This window comes from Nothoprocta perdicaria, unplaced genomic scaffold (assembly GCF_003342845.1).
Source record: "Nothoprocta perdicaria isolate Ctin4 unplaced genomic scaffold, notPer1 scaffold_121, whole genome shotgun sequence".
NCBI lineage: Eukaryota > Metazoa > Chordata > Aves > Tinamiformes > Tinamidae > Nothoprocta > Nothoprocta perdicaria.
Genome location: NW_020454328.1, coordinates 311488 through 333804, shown reverse-complemented (window position 1 = coordinate 333804; position 22317 = coordinate 311488). Strand labels below are relative to the sequence as shown.

Here is a 22317-nt window from a genome sequence, read left to right as displayed (position 1 = left end):
TGAGCAACTTGGGAGGAATTACAGCGCTGCATTTTTATGCACACTGGAATACCAGTGTCATTTTTTGGCAAGTAAACATTTGCCGAAAACTATCTAGATTTCCTCAAATGAGCGTTTTTCCACAGCAAGGTCCAGAACAAATCTGCAGCTGTCAGCAGAGAGGCTGCGAAGGTGCTGCAGGTCCTAAAYACACTTCTGCAAGGCAAATCCCAACAAAAACTGCACCATGAGGACTGACTGCCAGGGAAGTGGGGAGGGCGCTGCCCCTGGAGGGCACTGCACAAGAAGCAGCGGGGTTTGCACAAGGACCATTCRTGTTGCATTCTCTTCCCAAAACCACGGGACACCAGCGTGGCTCCAAGCAAGCTCTCCCTAGAGACATGCCCCAAAAACTCCCTCCTTTCTTCCTGCTTTCGGTTCTCCTTTAACATATGGAATTTCAAAATAGCATTAGAGAGGGCCTATGCTAACAAAGCCACTTCAGTTGTTGACCTTTCACAGGGTTTTCGCTCGAAACTCCTGTTCCCCCCTAATTCTGATTAGAGGCTTCAATCACTTGGAATAATTTTGCCTGGGCGACACTGGCATACTGCCAAATCCGAACAATGCTCCAAAGATCTGTCTCTATAATAAGTCATGGGGACACCATGACAACAACGAATCCGAGTCGAAATTAAAGGAAAATTATTGCTGCAATCTGAGGCAGAAAATGAGTCAACGCAGACAGCACCTACTCGCAAGCTGTCTTTCTATAGGGGGTTTTTTAATCCATCTCGTGAGAGGTGTAAAGATACCTGCATGTTCACAGCTGTCCTAAAAGAGCAAATACGTGAAAACTTTTCAAGTAAGTGATTTGGAAGGATGCAGCAGCTGGGCCAGAGCTAAGAGCTGCTGAGGCTGCTAACAGCCCTGCTTGCTACGCAGCCACCGCAGTGGCTTCAACACCAGCCTGGTGCAAAACATGGCTACAGCACCAAAGAGTTTGCAGGATTGGCATCTAAATAACACCAAGTTTTCCCCATATGAGTTCGTTCCCAGGATCTTCCTGCTCCTGCGGGATGAAACACCACAAAGCTGGTGTTGACCAGAGCAGCTCAGGGAGCTCGAGGGCAGCTTTGGGGAGCTGYGAGAAGGACCTGGGGTTTTCTCCATTGCAATGGGGAGGAAGACAAGGTCCCTGCATACCCTCGCTCTGCTCGGGCACCTCTTGCAGACCCTCACGTCTAAAGCTCCAAAATGAGTCTAAATATTTGCAAGCCATGAAGCCAAGCAGCTCTGCGCTTTAAAGCCAGCAAGCTTACACCTATTGCAAAGAGCATGATGGAGAYGAGAATTCCAGAAGCACCGGCAGCGCATGGAAAAGAGAGAATGGAAGGAGAGGAAGGCCACAGGGATGGGAGATGAGGCTCTGCGGGAGGACAACACGGACGTTTACCTTGCCCAGAGCGGCTCTGTCGGGAGTCTACACTTGCCTGTCTTCGGTCTGGCGGCTCCTCACTCCCTCCATCTGCACGAGAACCAAAACAGCAGAGGTAGAACATGAGAGAGGACAGGTCAGGCAGGCGCAGCAGCCCCCCGAGCACCATCACCGCTCGCGCCCCGGAGCTTCGGCTGCACAGACACCTGCACCCGGGAGCCCTTTCACCAGAGCACATCCGCCTGGGAGGAAACAGGGCCAGGAAAACAACCAAAAAAGGAAGATTCCTTTTGAAAGCTTCAAAWTCCTGCTGAGCCAGAGGGAAAGGAGAAAGCCGCGCGCTTGATGCTGTGCAGGGAAKCGGCCAGAGTTAACAGGCAACAAATTCATGGGCATGAGCTGAGCGAGGGGCCTGGTGTCACCCAATTAATTACCCGCCAGCCTCCATTGAGCGGTGACTGGATTAGAAACAACCGAGAGGAGCATCGATAGGGAGGCTGGAGCCCACGGGAGGCCCCGTGCGGTGCCCTGCGCAGCCCCAGCCCCAGCGCGTCCAGCTAACGGGGCCGGGCGAGCTCGTCCCACCTCTACGGAAGAGCTTTTCTAGACAGGGGCCATGCTGCAAACACAATGGCAGCTGACGTGGCTGCAAGCCCTGGGAGCCGGGAGTGACCGAGAGCCAAAGCATGCAGGGTGCAGCACTCCCGCGGGCACACTGCCCCGTGTTCCAGGCGCACCAGCAAAACTACAGGCTGCTCCGCTAGCGTATGCAGCCAGGGAAGTTGGTAGCTCCTGCTCTTCCAAGGCTAAATCCCCTTTTTCCGGGCCCTTCACCTTGCAGACACCGACCTCCGACGTCCCTTCCCTGCCTATTGCCAGGAAAAGCATCAGCAAATCTGGGAGCATCCTGCCAGGCACCTCCTCCCAGGCGGGAGCTGGGAAACAACGGCTGCTTCCAGGTGAAATGTACTGGAACAGGAGCAAGGCAAAGGCAGGGAGGCACCGAGGGCATGGAGGGCTCCAGCCGCGCAGTGCACGGGGCAGAGGATCCTTGCAGGCCCGTGGGGATCAGCCCTCACTTCAGGGTTGGACAATCAAGCCAGGATTTGCTCCATCTCTGCTGCACATCCAGAGTTTGGGCACATGCCTGTGGTGGAGCGGCTCCAGGGACCAAGCCCAGCCGGTTACATAATTCCGAGTTACCGGAACGTGCATCGGAGGGGGAAGAGCAGGGAGGGAGGACAAGGTCCTGTTGCTAGGGGAACACCGAGGTTCATGTTTGGGTCCTGGGAGGTTCGGGCGCCCCGATTCCTGCGCCCCGATTCCTGCGCCCCGATTCCTGCTTATTTACACAACTGCCTGCCCAAAGGCACACTCAGTAGAGCTGCAGTAAAATAGCAACCCAGCATTCAATATCATTGCCTAGCTAGAACTCAAAGGAAGGAAAACAGGGAAATTTTAGATTTTAGGTATTTGAGGTTACTAAATTAAGCAAATCCACCAAGATTTATCTGTGATTTTCATTYGCAAAAGGTGCCGTCTCATTTGACAGCTACCCGAGTCGCACACCAGGGTCCAAGCACCAGCAGGGCCACCCGAGCATCCTGCAGYAAGTGCCTAATTACCATCAATCCCCTCTTAATTACGCAGAGCTTAAGTCACCGGCGCAACCGCGTTTGGCGTCAGCCTCCCGCTCGGAGTGGCTCCGGAGCCGCCCGCATCCCGCTGCCCGGAGCCCCCCGGTCGTGGGGCACCCGCTCCCACGGYGGGACCATCCCACGGGAAATCCCGGTGCATCCCGGGCAGCCGACACGGCAGGAGCCGCTCCCAGGGCTCACGAGGAGAAAAGGGCCCAAGTTTTAAATCCAATAGCCTGGCAGTCCCTTGCTCCGGAACTAATGCACCCCTGAGGGTGACCGGGCGCCTGCTCCRCATCCTCTCGCTTGCTTTTTCCCTCTGACAAAGCAGTTTTTGAGGCGGAGGAATGGGAGGGCGGGTCACTGCCGCGAGCATGCCGGGAAATCTGCTGCAGGAGCCGCCGCGTTGGCCGAGCCCCTGCTCCGGCAGCAGGCTGCAGCCTTGCAAGCAAGCCCCGAATCCATGATATCTACCCTGCAGCGTGGAAAAACTGCCTTTGGAAAAGGGGGAGGCACTGCTGTGAAGGGATGTCCGGCGATCCCTGCAGATTCAAGGCAGGCTCGGGAATGCCGGGGCACAAGGGACCACCTTGTCCTCCCAGAGGGGACTGGTGCTGCAGAGGGGTCCGGACGCACCCGAGCCCCGCTCAGGATGCCCTGCTCCAAAGAGGGGCCTTTTAGCCCAAATCTCTCCCACGTTCATTACTTTGCAAGGGTGCAATCTATTTCAGAAAACAGATATCAAGTTATGGAAGATTTATATTAATTTGCTTTCCAAGCAAGAAAGGACTTTAGAAACTCCTTTGGAAAGGAGTTTCCAAACAAGAAAGGAGTTTTCTTTTACAAGTAGGAGYAATTATTGGACACAACACTGATTTGAGGCCAGTTTGTCATCCTCAAGTATGTGCTCTACACTTCTACACTACCATTTTACTAATTATTTCCAAGAAATTGAAAATGAGCACCTTACACTGACTTGCTTGCTACCAATAGCACAGTGCTCTATTAGGCATTTGTTTCAGAAGATTAAAATACCTGCTAGGCTATCAAAGGTAGAGGACATGGTCACAAGAACTCATCTACGGCAGATCCCGAGCAAACATCATGATGCATCATTCTGCACCGTGTCTCTAACGTTCATTTTTGTTCTGACAGGGAGGTGAAGAACTTTTGCTAACCCACTGTGACAYCCAGAAGATGAATGAGGTAAACAGGTAAGTGAGATTTGTTGTCTCCCGAGACCTTCAACCTAGACCTTCTTTGCCCTGAATTTTGCTTTCTTCAAACCAAACAAAAAAGAAAAGCACCTGAGCAATTTCTAAAAGCCCAAGGGGTCTTTCCCAAGCATTTCTCTTTCACCAATGACAGGTTTTTCATTAGCAAATCAGCATTATATCATAGAACAAAAATGCAGCTGAGACCTGAGGAGAGCGCTTGGGAATTCAAGCTTCCAACATCTGCGGCACAGATGCAAACGCAGTTGCAGAGAACCTGCAGTCCACGTTTCACACTCGTGCCGTGCTCCTCGCCAGTGCCAGCGGGGCTGTGGGCGCAGCTGGATCCCCCCTTTAGCCGCAGATGTCCCAAGCTGGCTTCGTCCAGAGCGGCTCCTTCCCGCTGCAGGGCAGGACGYGGCTCCGCCGGCTGCTGCCTCCGCAGGGACCGACGAAGCCGGTCCCTTTGCAGGGCGCTCCCTGCCACAGAGCCTGCCCGGGGCACAYGCGCCTCCTCGGCCTCATCCGCTATCCCAGGAGGCCTAACACAGAGCACAAGGAAACAGATATGAAAACAAACACGTTTTCAACGGCAGCAAAGGCAAACTGCTTTTTCCAGACTAGAATATTGCCCCAGCCACCGGAAAGATGCAGCCAGGTACATCTTGAGATCCTTATCTCCTTATTTCAAACTTCAATAGCGCAGAATTAATGGTGCTCTTAGCCTGTGCAAAAGAACATGCACCTTTCTGAAAGCCTTGGCAGAGCAGCCCTACGACCTGCGCAGTCACTCGGCTCTCAAACTCCCATGAACTGGGCAGACCCTTCGTCCTCCTCGCGAGGTTTGGGGACGAATGGATGGATGGATGGAGCGAAGGAAGCGGGGCAAAAGAGACAGAAAGGAGGATCAGTGACAAGGGGCTGCTGACTCCGCTCCTTGCAACATGTTTCCATGCTCCATCTGCAAATGATAAACTCCTTGTACACTTTAATAAGGCCGTCTGTGGCCCTCAGCAACCACAAGCATTTTGAGCTTCAAATCAAAAGCAGGACAGAGAAACTGATCATTCCAACCAGCTAAATATGTCACAATGTAATTAACTGAAAACAATTAGCAGCACACACGACACATGCCGCCTGGCAGCTGCAGCAGGAGTTACCTGAGTTAGCACGGGAGCAACGTGCGCCTCCGGGTTGGCACGTGCTCCTCCAAGAGCTCCAAGGGCGTTTGGGGAGGCCTTGGCTGTGCTCTTCCRTCCTAAAACGAGTTGAAAATCCATCCCAATGATGGAAGTGCAAAATTCAGATGCAAAAAAAGAAGAAACCCGAGTAACTCCACTCACAGCACAAGGAGCTTCTGTTGCTCGAGCTCGAGCTCTTCCTGGCCGCCTCCAGCACCTCCATGGACTTAACTCCATCACCTTGCTCAGCTGCACTGATCCAGTGACATCTTACAACAGCAAAGTGATTTTTGGCAGAGCGTTGCTGCCTTTTATTCTCTCTCCTTTTAAATATTTCTTAATTGAGTGTTCTGCACCCCACATCCTGTCCCATTACCTGGACAAGGTATAATTCTGCTGCAAAGGACTATTTGTTTATCCTTATCTTTCTTTCACTTGGCAATTTAATGCCGAGACTGTTGAGGGTTTAATGTAATGAGGTCAAGTTTTGCATAGCATTACGCAGTGTTAAATAATTACACTTTAAAAATTRCTGCTATGGAGAAGATGACGGAGGAACCTGGTGGTGCTAAAACTGTTCTACTTATTTAGACCATTTCGGAGGTTYATTAATGGAAGTTTGCAGTGAAACATGCGCTCTGCTGATTAAATAAATGGTGACTAAGTTCTCACTTTAGCTTCCTCGAGCAGGCAGGGAGGTTATATAGAACAATAGCATAGAAGCCATGAAAGGCAGAAGACGCACCACCTCGTACACAAACAGGTGAAACTGCAACCACCACTCAAATGATCCTTGATTGGAGTTCGATCGCTTTGGGGCTTTAATAAATACACATTTATAAGAGACATAACCGCAAAATTTAGAGTAATTCCCAACACCCTGACGTGTTTTCTGATAGGAAATGCTGTAACATCAAAATAACTTGCAGATTTCAGGTAACAAGTAACAGATTGCAGGAGAGTGGCATTATTCGACATGCAGAAAGAAAACAGCAGACCCACCCTGAAGTGCCCGCAACCTGCCCCTCTGCTTTGGGTGCTGCTACCCATGAGCTACGAGCCCTGTGACCCCCAACCAGCAGGAGGGGGGTCACAGGGCTCGAGTCAAGGGCAGGAGACACATTTAGGATGCCCCCAGATAAACTGCTGCACATTAATGCTCCGCTTAGTCATAAGGATGAAACGAGATTCAATACAGCAATAATAAACTTGAAAGCTTCACTGCAAATAAGGAGCAGAAGTCAAAGGGGASGGAAGCACAGCCTGAATATATAATGGCAAAATCATGTCAAAGTATTTCATTTTTATGGGCAGGTACAAATTCATCTGATTATCTAGGGTTTTTTTTTGTTTTGTTTTGTTTTTTTGCAGGCTTTCATAGCACCAGCTTCTTTAAAAGAAAGAGCAGATAATAACTCAAGTGCATTGCACATCACAACAGAAATATCAGAAAACACTCCACCTTATTTCCCCATATCTATGTATGTCTACAAAGCTAACAGAAACAAACATTTGTTTTCTGAAAGGCAATTTTCAGACCTCTCACAAAGAGAGGCTATTAGAGTCTTCAGCGGGAAGCTTATCCTGAGCTGCTTCTGCAAGGGGTTTTGTYTCCTAGAGAACTACGTGACAACGTCTAAATGCATGCACATGTATGCACACGCAGCTGCCTTGCCATTTGAGAAATCTCAAATGAGATTTTGATATTTTTGAAATATAATTTGCAATTATTCTCTGCAATTGCACCCCAGATGCAATCACATCCTTGTATTCTCGTATCAGGTACTCGTATTCTTTGCTATCAGGTCCAAGATGCTGCTTTGCTGTTTGCAAGTACCTGTGTGCTAACTTGCATGGCTCAGTTTGGATATGATTCTACATCACAGGAGTAATTAATAGCAGTTACTGAAGTCATTTGCACCTCTAAGCGTCTGTCCTAATTTCCCCCGTTCAGCACTCAGAATCTCTGAAAAGTGTGAGTTTTACCAAAATCAAGTCCACTTACAACCCCAGCAAAAGCATTCCATGTGCTAATCAGGTAGGATTACTACCTGGATGACTCGTCTTCCATCCAAACCTCAACAGGAACCTCAGCCCGAGCCAGAATGGATCCCGTGTCCCCACATCTCCACTTTAGGGAGGATGTGCTGCTAAAACAGCAACAAAATTAAGTTTAAAAGCTAGTAAAAACAGAGCCACAGAACTTCTTGGACATCTGCCATCCTCCTTTATCTCTTTGAGGATCGGGTCAATAAGGAAACCCGTGACTATGGTAAATCTATAGGCAGGAGGAAACAAGGCAGCTCTCACAAGTCTTTCCCCACATCTAGGCAACAGCAAGAAAACAACCTGCAAGGGACCTGCCTGACCAAGCGCGTTCGCCTTGGGCAAGGGAGCTACGTTCCACTGATAAGGACTCATCTATAGCCTAAGAAAACTTTTATTTCAAAAGAAATGTTTTGGTTCCCATGATRTAACCGTGTGTCACTGGTAATGACTAATAGCGGGAACACAGATGAGAGTGCTCAGTAATTGCAAAGGGAGCAGGTATCAATAGCCAGCCCTGAATTTAAAAAGAGATAATACATCTTTCAAGCTGTCAGCAGGGAAACGTGAGTGTCAAGCCCACCGCCACATACCGAACATCTGCAAAAGAGACAAAACCAGTTTTGCTTTAAAACCATCAAAGCCTAAAGTTACATTTTGCTTACTGTCAGAAACGACAAAAGTCTTTTCAAAATTCTACAGGGCTAAGCACTGGAGCACAAGCTTAAAACCGGTTTCTTAAAACATCACACAGCCAAACGAAATATAATATTCTCTCACATTTCCAGCATTGCCCAGAAATACTCTCGAGCAATATGGAAAATTCCTAAGACAGAGAGAGATCTTTATATTGCCCCTCCATGGGCTGCTTTGCAACCCATCGACTGATACAGTGACTTAAAAACATTTTCCCCCTCTCCTAAGTGTTAGTACAACCTCCCTAACTTGCTGCTGCAGCAGTGTTGTCCCAACTGCCCGTTCCTGTTCTGCAWAGTGAGTTTTGAGTGTTTGAGCATTCCTGCACGAGGCAGCGCTAACCGCACGGTCACATCAGTCCTTCGCCAGGCCCAGGTTGGGTATCCTCAAGGATGGAGATTCCCCAGCCTCGCCAGGCAGCTCCTTTGGGCCTTCACTTACTCTCCTTGGGAACATTTGTTTCTTTTCATCTAGCTGCAGTTTTCCTCGCTGCTACTTCTAAGAGCTGCCTCTCGTCCTTTCCCTGCGCTCCACTGACGACAGCCTGTCTCCAGCTTCTCCTAGCACCAGTTGACGCCTGGAAGAGCTAAACCAGGAAAGCAACATTCAAAACTTCCGTGCCTGACGTCTTTGTCCCCCCATCCACATCTAACTTCCCAACCAGAGGATTACCAGGTCAAGCCTCAAGACCCGCAAGCCCAGGCAGGCGCGGACAGCAGGACGAGCCCCTTCTGGGGCTGCTTTGGGGCCGTCACTAACCCCCGTCATCTCATTTCATCAGCATTACGGGTGGGGAGCCACCCTTCGGTTTCCACCAATTAAAAATCCATTCTCCAGAAGGTCACAAAGATCTCTCATCGGGAACTTCTCAAAGCAGAGGACGAGCAAACCTGCAGCTGCCTGTTAGAGCAACATATAGTCACCGTAACACAATTCCACCCGTAACTTCCACACAGCATTATATACGACAGGCATATTTCATAACATCCCTCACTTGACTTTTTAAATAAATAAAACCATGGGTAGGTCGAGAAGGATCTGAGCGCTCCGCTCCCATACATACAAACACAGTTACTTTGCAAGTTTTATAACTGTTTATTTTGGGAGAGAGAGTTACTTAAAAAAAAAAATCCCACACACTGAAGCTTTTGTTCTGTATGCGACATATATTATCTTTTTTGCAAGGGCGCCCAGCTTTAAGCTTCAGTCAACATGAACCCAAGAACACAAACAGTCCATAATTGCACAGCTTAAAATGCATCTAACATCTACTTGTGCATAAAAAAACTTCTATTTTCCAGCAATAACTGCAGACTTGTTTGCCAATTTCCTTAAWTTAAGTGCATTTCCCTTTCTTTCTTCCATCCCAAAGAGAGCGGCCCAACAACCAGTCAAAATCATTGTATTTTCTTTAATTCCCATTCAATAAAAATAGCTTAATTGCAGCTAGCTCTTCATCTGCAATTTTGCAGCACTAATGTACACCAGCCATTTTGTTTTCCTCACATAACACCAGGAAACAGCTGTTTCCAGCCGACTTCTCTGTCAGCATGAAATAATTTAGAAAAATCAGCTCAGAAGCAGAGCACATCAGTAATAGTTGATTTTGTTTTTCTTTAATCATGGGAAACACTTGCCGAGATAGGTATGTTACCTGATTTATCCCTGATTGACTGCTGCTATTTTGGATACTGCAAGGTTTCTCTTCCCATGTTAAATCTTCAGGATTAATGCACCCATGGTATTTTGCCACTTTCTGCACAGCTTTCCCCTATTAAACGAGGGCTGAAATATTACCATTTCCAAGAGAAAAATGCTCCCACTTGAAGTGGTTTGACTGCAGAGGCTGATATTTTTGTGTTTTATGTTAACTGAAAGAGGGCACGCGTTTGGTAGAGTAATTGCAGCCCTATTTCAGTGGACGCTCTATAAGAATATATAAGAATATATAAGAATATATAAGAATATATAAGAATAAATATGGAAAGGCCAAGGGCTATTCGTGTCCCAGCACAGGCAGCAGACGCAGGGGTTCTCCACCACTTCGGCCCTCAAAATCCTGCTGCCTGAGCACCCATTCCAAGGGGATCCCCTGGGAAGCGCCATGAATGCCAAAGTGACAATTTTCCAAAGCCAAATTTGAGTAGTTTTGAGTGAGAAGCCGCTTTGGGGCATCTTGTGCTTTTGCTGCAAGGTTTTTCACTAATGCACGCTAAGAAAGTCTCAAGAACTTGGAACCAGCTCAGCACCTACTAGCTTAATGTGAAACTTCTTCTTTCTGGATGATTTTTCCCCATTTACCTTTGCTTTATTCAGAGGCAAACCTGAAAAACGTGTATCTTCGAAGCTGGTCTTAGAGAGATGATTAGTGTTATGCAATGCTGCACTTTAGCATTAARAAGAAAATTTGCAGGATACTTCACATGTGAATAAACTGGGAGAAGAGTAGGAAATACCTCACTGCAGCCATCATTACTACTTTACTGTAGGTCTTAAATAAAGCAAAAATGGTCAAGTTGGACAGTTCCTGCTCCTGTTCCTTCCCAATGTCCGCAGAGAGCGACGGGGATCTTGTTTCTGCTGCACTTGGCAGCCAAGATAATCTCCTTCTTTCATTTCATCTGCAAATCTCCCTCGGTTACATAACAACCAAGCAGCTTCCCAATAAGCAGGATGCACCTCGAGAGGTCCTGTTATTATTACTCTTAACTGCCTTTAGCACCTATGGATCTTATGCATCATTTTCATTTTAGGCTAGTATTGCTAGTAAGCAGCCCCTGAGAAATACTTTGGTTTAGGCATAAAATAAGCTAGGGATGTTGCTCTTTTTCTTCAGCATATTGATATAATATTCATTATACTGAATGAATTGCACAGTCTGCAGCACTGAGTGGAAAGGGAGGCTTTTCTTCCTTGAACTGTCATTTGCACTGCAATAAATACGGATAGGGGAGTGGCAGGCACAATAAACCAACCAAAGGGAATAAAACTGAGTGTATAAATGCATGCAATATTCTACTCCTGTAACTAAAGTGAAAGTGTTAAAACATGCAATCATCAATTTACGCCTTCAAATTTATGCTAGGCTGTCTGGCCAAGCACAGCTTTTTACCTTTAGTCAAAATTTTCACTGCAAGAAACCTCCAATTATGCAAAATAATGAACAAATCCCCATTCTGTTAACCCCATCTCCTCCTTGCTTCCCTCTCCAGAACAAGGTTGAAGAGCCAAAGTGGAAGAACATTTTCACAACAAATGTCTGTTTTCCCTGATTTATAGGTTTTGCATCTTCATGGGTTGCAGGATGACAGGACAAACTACAAGGAATTTTCCAAAGTTGACAAATGGGATCTGCAGCTCCTAAGAGCAGTTATGTAGGTTTGGATGACAAATGTAAAGTCGTTTCAGCTCGGCAAGGAAAGCCCCAGCTGGGAAACGCAGCCCCTTCCCCAGCCCACCCCATGCCCAAAGCCTGTGAATCAGCAGTATTTTAGTACGAGCCGCCCCTGTCCCAAATCCTCCGCATAAATTTGGATCTTCCTAAAGCAAGAAGATTAAAGAAAAAAAAAATTAAAGAAATACTCTCTCACTAGCAATGCTGCAATGTAAGAATAAACCCACAAATGCTATGGAACAGAATTAGGCTTTTGTTGGCAATAAGTTTTAAAGCCAAATATTATTAGCACCCCTGTTTAAGAGCCTAAACAATACAGGTTTAAAAAATATAGATGCTGTGCATATGAAAGTTATAATGAAGTGAAGCTTTAGATAAAACTTGACATCTCTCTGTCCTTGGGATCCTCATGACCCTCATCCCAATCCCTACCTGCTTCCCCAGTGTGCAGTAGAGCAGATTTTAAGCATTTAAAAAAAAGGAAAACAGTAACAATTACAAGCCCTTGTTATTTGCAACGTGAACTAAGCAGCACGCTGTGGTTATCAATAAGCTGCAAAGTGTTAACTAGGCTGTTTGTGCCCATGATTTTCCCCATCTCAGCTGAGCCTCCTCTATTAACTCTCCGCTATTCTCATAAACCCAGAGCTCCAAAACAACAAGCAAAGAAAGGTGGAGAGAAGGAGRAGGAAGGGAGCAAATGAGACACACAGAGAATTCTGTGTTTTAAGAAGGGGAAAAAATAACGTATTTTATGATTGCCATAAGTCATCATTTCAAAGACAATTCTTTCTGAAAGCAGAAGTGCATTTTTTCAAGCAATTCGTTAACTGTCCAAGCAGGCATGCTGGAGCACACAAGCAATTCTGCAGGCAGCTGGACAGCATGCTGGAGCCCGCACGTCGGTCCCCGAGCGATCCAGAGAGGCCAGGCCGACGCCGAGCGCCCGCGCTCCTACCTGCGGCTGCCTCCCCCAGCACGCGGAGCCGCGAGGGCCCCCAATGCCCCCGCCGCGGGCACCCACCTCCGGCTGGCGCGGCCGCTTCGTCCCGCGCCCGCTCCCACTGCGCCAGCGGCGCCGCCTCCTCGCGCTGCGTCGGCCGGGGCCCACAGGTGCCTACGTAAAAGCGCCGCTTCCTACGTAAAAGCCTCGGGCGGCTGCTCGGGCTCCTCCGCAGCGGCTCCCGCTCGCCCTTAACCCCTTGCACGGTGCCAGCGGCACCAGCTCGAACGCATTAACGCAAGTGACCGCAATAAACATTAACCCAAGCAACTGCAAAAGGGTATTTAAAAAATTATAATAAATTTTCTCTTACAAAGTCATGCGGATTTGTCCATGTTTTGCTTTTGTTGTTCTCTGTCTCAGTCACTAGGCTCRTCTAAGACGCTGTTTTTACTATTTTAAAAGGGAAAGAGAGATTCACGGGCTCATTCAGTGCAAAAGCCTAAGTAAAACTTTAATCAGTGCAGAGCACATTTGGTATTTTCACGTGGTTAGGTTTCCTATGGAGCAAGCCATCTGCTTGGGGGGGGAAACCAGCCCTGTCTGCAATATGGAGACATTCTAATTAATGAAGCAAAAATAGCAGTTTCACTTAAGAGGCTCTGGCAATTCACAAAACAGACTTAAGTCCTTTCACTTAGCAGGCAAGATCTTGCTTTTGTTAAGAAAGACTTTTCACCAAGCTCTCGTTACAGCTTTGCTTCATTTCCCGGGGCTGCTGCAATGGTRCTGCAGCGAGAGGCTTCTCAGCTGAAGCACTGCAGCCCCTTCCACAATGTTTGGGCTTCTGCCCCTTCCCCGGGACCTTCTGCTGCCCCAAACTTCATCCCTCTGGTACCTCGGAACCGCTGGAACRGCGATGCTGCAGCAGAGCCACGCAGATGGGATGAACTACGCTGGATTCGGACGGTGCCGGGACGCGCTGGACCAGCCGGGACGCACTGGACCAGGGACCAGCTGGACCCGCCCTGCTGCAACCCGCCCAGTGGCTGCACGTGCAGAAAGGATGGACGATCTGACGGGTGCTGGAGCTCCCGTGCAGAGCCCGGCACTGACCTCCAGGTGCAGAAGGGCTCCTTGCCCCATTCCCAGATACCTGACATGGAGAGTCTGGGCTCGTAGCACTTTAGACACTCGCGACGACACAGTCGGAGCACCCAGGTTCACTCACCAAGCACAAAACCCAAAGAAACTGGATTCCAATGAGAACCAAATCTCCGTCTTGCTGAAGAGATTCTTCTGCATTTGGTGGATTAGGCACCACAAAACACAACACCAAGGTTTAGGACAAGGTCTGCTCTGACAGCCGGTCACGTCTGCCCGGCCAGCAAAGCTCCTCACCGTCACTTCTCACCTGTTTGCAGAGTTAAATCGGAAACTAGAGAACTAAATTGATTTTTTTTTTAAACAAATAAAGCAGATGCACAAAGATTTAATTACTACTAGAAATAACCCTAGCAATCTGTCTCCTCATATATTTAACTATTAAGTACTTTACACCGTGGCAGTTCAGGAACTTTTTCAAATCTCACTTTTATGGCAGCAATCCACCTTCACTTTCCATCGGTTTTCCACTTAATTTAAGCCCAGGTCCCAAAACTGCCGCCTATAGATTTGCTCATGGGTTGCAGAAAACTGGGGGTCTCATAGGAAGAAAGCAGTCATGTCACGTTATTTAGTCTGCCCTTTATTTATATGCTATTAAATTATAGTCAAAGTCACCTTACGCATTTTATGAACTTTCCCAGTATMACTTATCCACATAAGCAGCTGCTGAAGTTTTACTATCAATATTACACGTCAGGAAATAAAAGCGGTCTTTGAACAAGAACRAGCTGGTAGGAAACCCTTCCTGGCAAAAGTTTCTTGGCTTCAGAAGCCACCCCTGATTTACAGTTGAAAATTGGTGTCGCCAAAAATCACCTTTTCTAGAATATAAATGCTAAATTAGGTGATGCAGTTCTGAGTTTATTTTCACAAAAGACTATGCAAATTCCACCAAATATCTATGTGATGAAAATGGATGTTTTTTGTGGTTTTTATCATTCTTTTACACCTATTTTGCATTACTCGCCAACCAAAACCAAGCACCACGGCACAGAGAGCTCGCTGATGAGAAAACCAGCCCCAGCCTGAACTACTTTCTACTACACTATGAAGAAAACACGATAAGCAYAAGCAAATGTGTAACATAATGAAATATTACTGACTCCTAACACTGGAAAATGAGAGCATTGGAAATTTAAAGAGTTCAACTGAGAAAAGTGCACTGATGTTGCATTAAAAATGCAAGGGCTTTGGAGAACTCTGCAACRTTTTTACCTCTGCATTGGTTAGAGCTCACAAATATGTTAAATACTGTATGAGCAAGGGATGTRCAGAGCTGGATCACAAGGCAGAACAGGGTAAAGCAGCCTGTAAAAAGTAGCTTTTATGCCAAGATGGGTTGCTTGATAATCAGCTTTTTCTGTTGTTGTTGTTGTTCRCACCTAACAGGCCAAATCCAACTCCTTCAGAGGCCGCTCCTCAACTTACCTGCAAGTAGAGGGGAGATAAAGCAAAAGACCAAAAGAAATCGTCCTTAACAAAGAAATTGTGAAATCCTTGACCACGTCTGCAGGGGGATTTGGGGATACCTCTGGAAGCACAGAATATTTCCTCAAGGAATTTCATCTGTTCACTGAAAGGGGCTTTTTTTTCAGTGAACTGGATTTCCTGGTACTCCCTCTTGCTATCCTTGCTAACACAAATCACAGAATCCCAGAATGGCAGAGGTTGGAAGGGACCTCTAGAGATCATCTAGTCCAACCTCCTGTCCTGTTTAGCCTGGAGAAGAGGAGATTGAGAGGGGATCTCATCAATAGCTATAAACACCTGGGGGTGAATGCAGGGAGGAAGGSGCCGAGCTCTCCTGGGTGGTGGCCGTGCCAGGCCCAGGGGCAGTGGGCACAAGGGGCAGCCCAGGCAGCTCCATGTCCATGTGAGCAGGAACTTGTTTGGGGTGCGGGTGCCCGAGCCCTGGCCCGGGCTGCCCAGGGAGGCTGCGGAGGCTCCTGCTCTGGAGACCTCCCCAAGCCGCCGGGATGCGCCCGGGTGCCCCGTGCTCTGGGTGTCCCCGTGGAGCAGGGGCTGCACTGGGGGATCAGGACGTGCCCCTGCACCCGGCGCCAGCCCCAGCACCACAGGGGTTCRTGAGCTCCGAGGGACGGGATCACCGGGTACCATTGGGGAGCAGACGCAATTGGCAATTCCCGATCGGATTCCTCTCTTACGGCAGGTTTTGAAACCACTGCAGCCAAAGAGTGCACGGATCTCTCCACTCCAAGCTCGCTCTGACACAGAAGAAGTATTCTAATAATTCTTCCCAAGTAATAACTACAACACTTCTGGCTGTCATCACAGTTCATCCATCTTCCTCTGGATTTTTGGACTGCATATTTTACAACTGCAAAGTCAAAAAAGTAACTTCTAGTGAAGGTGCAATTTAATAAAGCAACAACCTAATAATCCCTTTCAGCAGCCAGCGGCAGCCTCATCTTGACTTTCATCATCAAATTTAGGAGCTTAAGTACAAATGAAATTATGAGAGGAGAGGTTTATTTTGCATTCTGAGGCTTAACAATAACAGTTTGGGCAATCCTTGCTGGATCCCGCACTGCGGTATGCCCTCCTTCCATGCTGCTTTATGATATTCAGAGGCTACCAAAAAGAAGAATATTTTTCTCCCTCTCTCCTGCCAGAAAGTGCCATTGCTGGTGTTGGTACTCAATATCTGAGCCTATTTCACAAGAAGTCTAGGTGCTCAAATAAWGGAAAGGAGAAGCTTTCTGGTGGCAATAGCCTGGGAGCTCATATGGTCCCAACACAGAGCTCACTAGGAGTAAAGACCCTCAGAGGAATAGGAAAGTAAAAGGAAGCAATTTGTTATAATTTTGTAACAGAAATCTTACAAAGTTGCATGRCTTTTTAATTATACCCTGTCACACGTCACTGTTCAAAGTTTCTAATTTGCATTTGTATTATCTATTCTATCTACTTTTATGTATCTGCTACATAAGATATCACATATTGCTGCTAATCTGTTGTTTTCTGACATCATTGTACCTATTTCTACAGGTTCCCCAGAGAAAAGGCACTGAAGAACAAACCTTTTTCAGCACTCTTGACAATGCAGATTTCAAAAAGGAAAAAATAGTAGTAAAAAATGTGAAAAGGCACCTTGAAACTCTTCCCAAGAGCCAAATTCACGTCAGAGGGAGGCGAGCAGCTGCCAGCGAGGCCAGGGCTCCTGCAGCAGGGCCGTGCTTACCCGCCGAGAAGCACATTCCCCTATTCCATCTAGTCATTTATTGCTTGGAAAAAAAAACCTAGCTGAGATTGTGCCAAGACATGTGACACCAAAGTTCAGAAGCTAATTAATAAAGGAAATTACCCAGGGCAGGCTGTGACTGACATCTATTAATCTGAACTCCTTGCAGGCACAAGTTTGCCACAAACAGAAACCTCAGTTTCAACATGAGAAAGGAACAGAAAACACAAAGCCTGGTATTTAGCCCCAACTTTTCTCCATTATATTTTTACTTTTTCTTTTTTTTTTTTTCCTGCACATGGTGATTTTTTGCTTATTTTTTTGTTCCTCATCAGAATCTGGCTACGAGAAAAATAGGCATTTTGTATTCAGCAAAGATAAAATGACTGAAATGCTCAACTTGCAGGCTGATTTTAACATAGTCACAATTATGCTGAAACATTTGATACTGGCTCACAACCTCCAGAATCGTGAAAAGCATTTACTCTGACCTTGTATATAAGCAGAAATTCCTTTTTTATATATCAGATTTTTCTTTAAAATAATGCCTTTGAATTAAGGAATCAAAGTTTGTTTCTTACATATGAACTGGACCTGGGCTTGTTGTAATGCTCAAAGCCAAAGATCAGACATCAGTGCTTTCTTATTGATTTTTCTGATGAAATAGTCGAATTCCCAGCCATAAACCTTAGTTCTTAACTGGTTTCTTTGGAATTTTTAAACTATTATTGATGGGACATTTTTTCCTCGGTTTCCTTGGATATCCTGGACAAATCCTCTGACTGTGATATTTCCTTTTGAAGCAGGAAGACTTGTTACTTTGAAAACTGTATATCAGAACACTAGGAATTTAGGAGGACTGTGTCATTTGACATATGGGGAAAAAAAAAAAGGAATTTTACCCTCCTTGCTTATCAGCATTGTCAGTTTTTGCACAGCTTCGGATACACTTGGACTTGTTGGAATATTTCTACTCCCTCTGCTGGTCCATTCCGGGTAAAACAAATAAAAACATTTCCTACATGCTGGCTACTTATATAAAAACAACACTCCCCTCTCCATCACCAATACGTCCCCAAATTACACAATATAAATACATTTTATGCTGTCCGCCTTACACATCTGTGTCCCAGCAATCTTATAATAAGGCTATACTAGTGCATCTCCTTCCCCAGCCCCCAAAACTCTGGCAGATTTAACAAAATTGATGCTTCTGATTCTCTCAGCACCTATTTGCTATTTGCTTTGCAAGCCGAGTTGCTCAAAGCTCACCCRGGGGCCTGGACACGGGCAGGCAGGTCTGAAATAGGCATCAAGCACCGCGATCTCTTCCTCTGCATTTATCACCAGGGCTAAATGTTGTGCAGAAATAGATTATTCATCCAGAGGAGCAAGGGAAGAGGCAGCATCTCCATTTTACAAACGGAAAGCCAAAGTACACAAATTACAGTGAATACCTACACAGCAATAATTTGGCATTCACAGTATTTAAAAGACGGTATAGACGGTGTATAGGTGATATCTGAGCAGCCTTTGGTTGGTCACGGCTTTATCCTTTTGGGGGGTTTTGCCCTTCCCCAATGACTCTCCTCACCTTCCATGCCTGGAAATGCTTGTCAGGAGGACTTGCTCCCGGATATTCCCAGGCACTGGCACAACCATGACCAAACTGTACTAGACTATTTCCCTTACACAGAGCAGCACTTGCCTTCTCCCAGTCGCTGAGACCCTCCATATTGCTCCTTGGCATCCGTTCTCTGCTTTCTCCATCCTCCATTAAGACACTGTGAGACCAGGAGCGAGCTCTCCAAGTCATTTGGAGAACAGGAGGGGAGCTCCAGCTGGAAACACTTCATTGCACCTTCCGACAGCAGCTTCGTGGCACTGCTCTTCCCTGCATGAAGGCTGTYCCTTTGGGTCTGGGATCCGTATGGGAAAATGTAAATGTCTAAGTCAAGTTTCCAAGTTCCTTACAGGTTTTTTACTAACAATTATCAACACAGGAAAGAAAAAAAAGTGGGTTTTTTTTTTTCCAGAAATCGGCAGTTGGTCCCTAGGGATGAAAGCAGGTCAGTTACACAGCTGAAAGCCACCGCTGTCCTGGAAGACTSGACGGGACATGTCTCCAGCCTGGAGTCTCTCCCTGCTTATTTCTACAAGAAAGCCAAGTTCACACGCAAGCCAAAGTGAAATACTACTTTGTGCCAGTGCAACGCTCAACGGAAAGTATTTTATATAGATATAAGTGTGTATACACACACACACACACACAGAATTGAAGCCAAATAGCTGTTCCTGCAGTTTGAGAGCCCCAATCCAAGCACCCGCAGCCACTGAAGGCTTCCAGAGCGGCTGGGAGGCAGCGGGCGGGCAGAGCAGTGGGTCACGCAGCATCGCGGTGCTGAGCGCGGCCTCCGGGAAACCGGCAAAACCCGCCAACATTTCCACTCCCCAGCCACTGTGGCTGCCAAAACACACCGCTTTGCTTGCAGAACCGGTGCCCCACGTTCCGCAATGGGAACGAGCGAGCAGCACGGGAGCTCATACGGAGGAACTCAAGAATGGGCTCGCTGACCTGGAGAGAAATGTGGGATGAAAACCTGCAAGTGGGAATGGATCTGGAAAACAAAATGTGGGTGACGGAACAGAGGGCTGGCGGATACAGGGAGACGTATTGAAAAAGGAGGAAAAAAGCAAAGATAGAATTTGTTCCCAGCAGCACAAAGGCCACGGTGCTCTCAGACACTCAGAGCAAGCCTTCCTCTCTCTTTTTAAAGCTACATGAAATAAATACAGCAATTTTGGTGAAGAAATTGAGCATCTCGAGCTCTTTTACAGCCACATTTAATGAGAAGGCAAGAAGCAAGAACAAGCTGTGCCAGTATCAAAACACCAAATACACCCCAGCCTCTTAAACACCTCTGGATGTCGAAGAGAGTAGCACATCATAAAGAAAAGAAAGAAGTAAAAATCCTCCAAAATTTAAACCTCGGGGAGAGCCCAAAATACAACATTTCAGGAAGATGGGGAGATACTACTCTATCATTAAAAAAAAAAATCAGACATTCACTTCACTCCTCCTATTCCTCTCTCATTCTCCCTAAGAAACTACCCAAAAATAAGGGAGATTGAAACATTTCTGCTTTTTCACTTCTGCCAGATCTCCTTGAATACTCCTAATATTGTGTTTTTTCCACTCCAGAGTGCAGAAATAAAGCAATAAAATGCAGTAATCTGCAGGAGTCAAATACTGAGAAAAACAAGCGAAAGAGAAGATGGCTTCTGCAACCAAAAACCAAAGGAAAAAGTGAGTTTATGAATGTAGCACAACCCRGGAACTTACTAGAGATGAGCTGGATCTCAGAGGGAAGCTTGAAATACGGCTCTGAGAAACTTTGCTTGCACTAATGGCCTAAGAACACAGTGTAGCACCATGAGATGGCAATTGAGAGAGGAAGGAATAAAAATCCTCCTCCAGAAAAACATTTGCATTTACGTCTGCACTGGAGAAAAGGAAAAAAGAGCTGAAAAATAAAGCAACAAGGCAAGTCTCCAGCAGGTGGGAAAAGCCGCCAAGGGGACAGGTGAATAAATTCCCATCTGGAAGCACAAGAGGAGGATGGATGTTCTCATGTCCGCTGCCAGCTGCGTGAATGGGATGAGGAGAGCTTTGGGATGCGCGTGTTGCTGCAGCTGGCCATGGTGTGGAMAACGCGGATGGGCACGAACTGGATGGACGGAACTGGATGGATTCCCCCTGCCCTGCCCCGAAAGCACGGAGAGATGGAGCTTGAAATGCCCTTGGGAAAGGCTGAGCCGAGGAGCAAGGAAACGTTAAACACGCTACCGGGCTGGAGAGAYCTGTCAAAAGAAACGTGGATTTATGAGCAATAAAGCAAGATAGACTAATATTTGTACTGTTAACAACAAATGCATCTGGGGATCAGAAGTAAAGACATACATCTTAGATGACTACGGACATGAGCTGCTAAAATTCTCCCTAGGAACCAGCTATAGGGGAAAGCAGCAGCAACTTTATTTGCCAAGTCTTTTATTTGCCTGAGACTGATGCATGGAAAAGATATACACTCTGACCACGTGTATGTTCCTTAATAAGGAGGAGTAGATATATGYGTATGTATAACTCTTCCTGATATATATTCCTTATGAAGTCTTATGAAATACAATGAACTTAAAGGGAGGCCTGGTTCATTCTCAATAAATTGAGTGGCAGTGGACTGGTGAACATAGGTAAGATTTGCTTAAAAACTACAAAAATCTACCAGATTTGTTAGAATAAGATGATCTGAATTACATTTGGATGGAGTGGATTTGGATTGAATATGGATGTACTCACTGTTCGCTGCCACAGTAAATGCTGAAAGCCTGAAATGGCTTCCAGCACCTCACTTTTAATACCTTGGCAAATTAACTTATCCTGATATCTATGGGCCTCATCACCTGGATCTGAACACTCAGCAATTTCAGGGCAAAATAAAACCCAAACGGTGTTTGTCACTCTCTAAAGCTCTTAACTGATAAAAGCCACACTTGGATGTACACAGGAGCAAGATCAGATGGATAAGGAACCGCACGGGGTTCTGGCAAAGCAGCGCCAAGCGCCTTACAGCAAAGCCTGTCACCTTCCAAGGGCACAAATCAAAAGAAAAACTGGTGTTTGAGGGGGCTCTTTTACTCTAAAAAATAACATATGAACCGAGAGCTTCCAAAAAGCCATATAAATACAGTCAGAAGCAACCAGCTCTGCTGTGAAAGAGGAGAGCAGAAGAGGCTCAAAGAAACTTAAAACAAAAATATCATGAAAAAAAGACAGCTTCCTAGCTAGAAAGCTCATGGAAACCCCTGAGTGCCTTCCATCAATTAAGGATGGGATATAACTCCTACCTAGCCCAAAGAAAAAGCAGGGCTGTTGGTAACTTTATAAAAAGGATTACGCCTCCCTGATGAATTTAACCTGCAAAAAAGACAGGGGTACTTTAGGAATCTATCACAGCCTCTATCAGAAATAAAAAGCACAAATTCTTGCACTACCACCTCAGAAAGCAGATAAAAGCCTGAAAACAAATAAAACAAACCTGTTTACTGCTGAATTTTACAAGCTTCTAATGGGAAATCTAACTCTTATAGCAGGAGTAATTTAGTGCAGTAACTTAGGAAGGAAATAGCCCATCTTGGAAAAGAAATGAGGATAATTAAAATTGATGGAAAGGCTAGATCTAWCACGCAGGCCTAGGTCACTAATACAATATCAGAGTGAATGTATTAGTGAATTGATTTAATGTGAACTGTTCAAATATCTACCCCGATCAATTAATGCTTAGCACAAGCAAGTGAACTGCACACACAAACAGGTCCTTTTGATTTGTGCCACACACAAACGTGTCCTTTTGATTTATGCC

At 46.4% G+C, this 22317-nt stretch overlaps 1 protein-coding gene across 1 annotated transcript in view; it reads right to left on the bottom strand.

The window, feature by feature from the left end:
* Nucleotides 1-22317, bottom strand: part of TANC2 (tetratricopeptide repeat, ankyrin repeat and coiled-coil containing 2) — a 113301-nt gene that overhangs the window by 85564 nt on the left and 5420 nt on the right. Inside the window, exon 3 of the mRNA XM_026054423.1 lies at nt 1436-1507. Coding sequence (XP_025910208.1) covers nt 1436-1507 — 72 coding nt within the window. The remainder of the gene's footprint in view (nt 1-1435; nt 1508-22317) is intronic.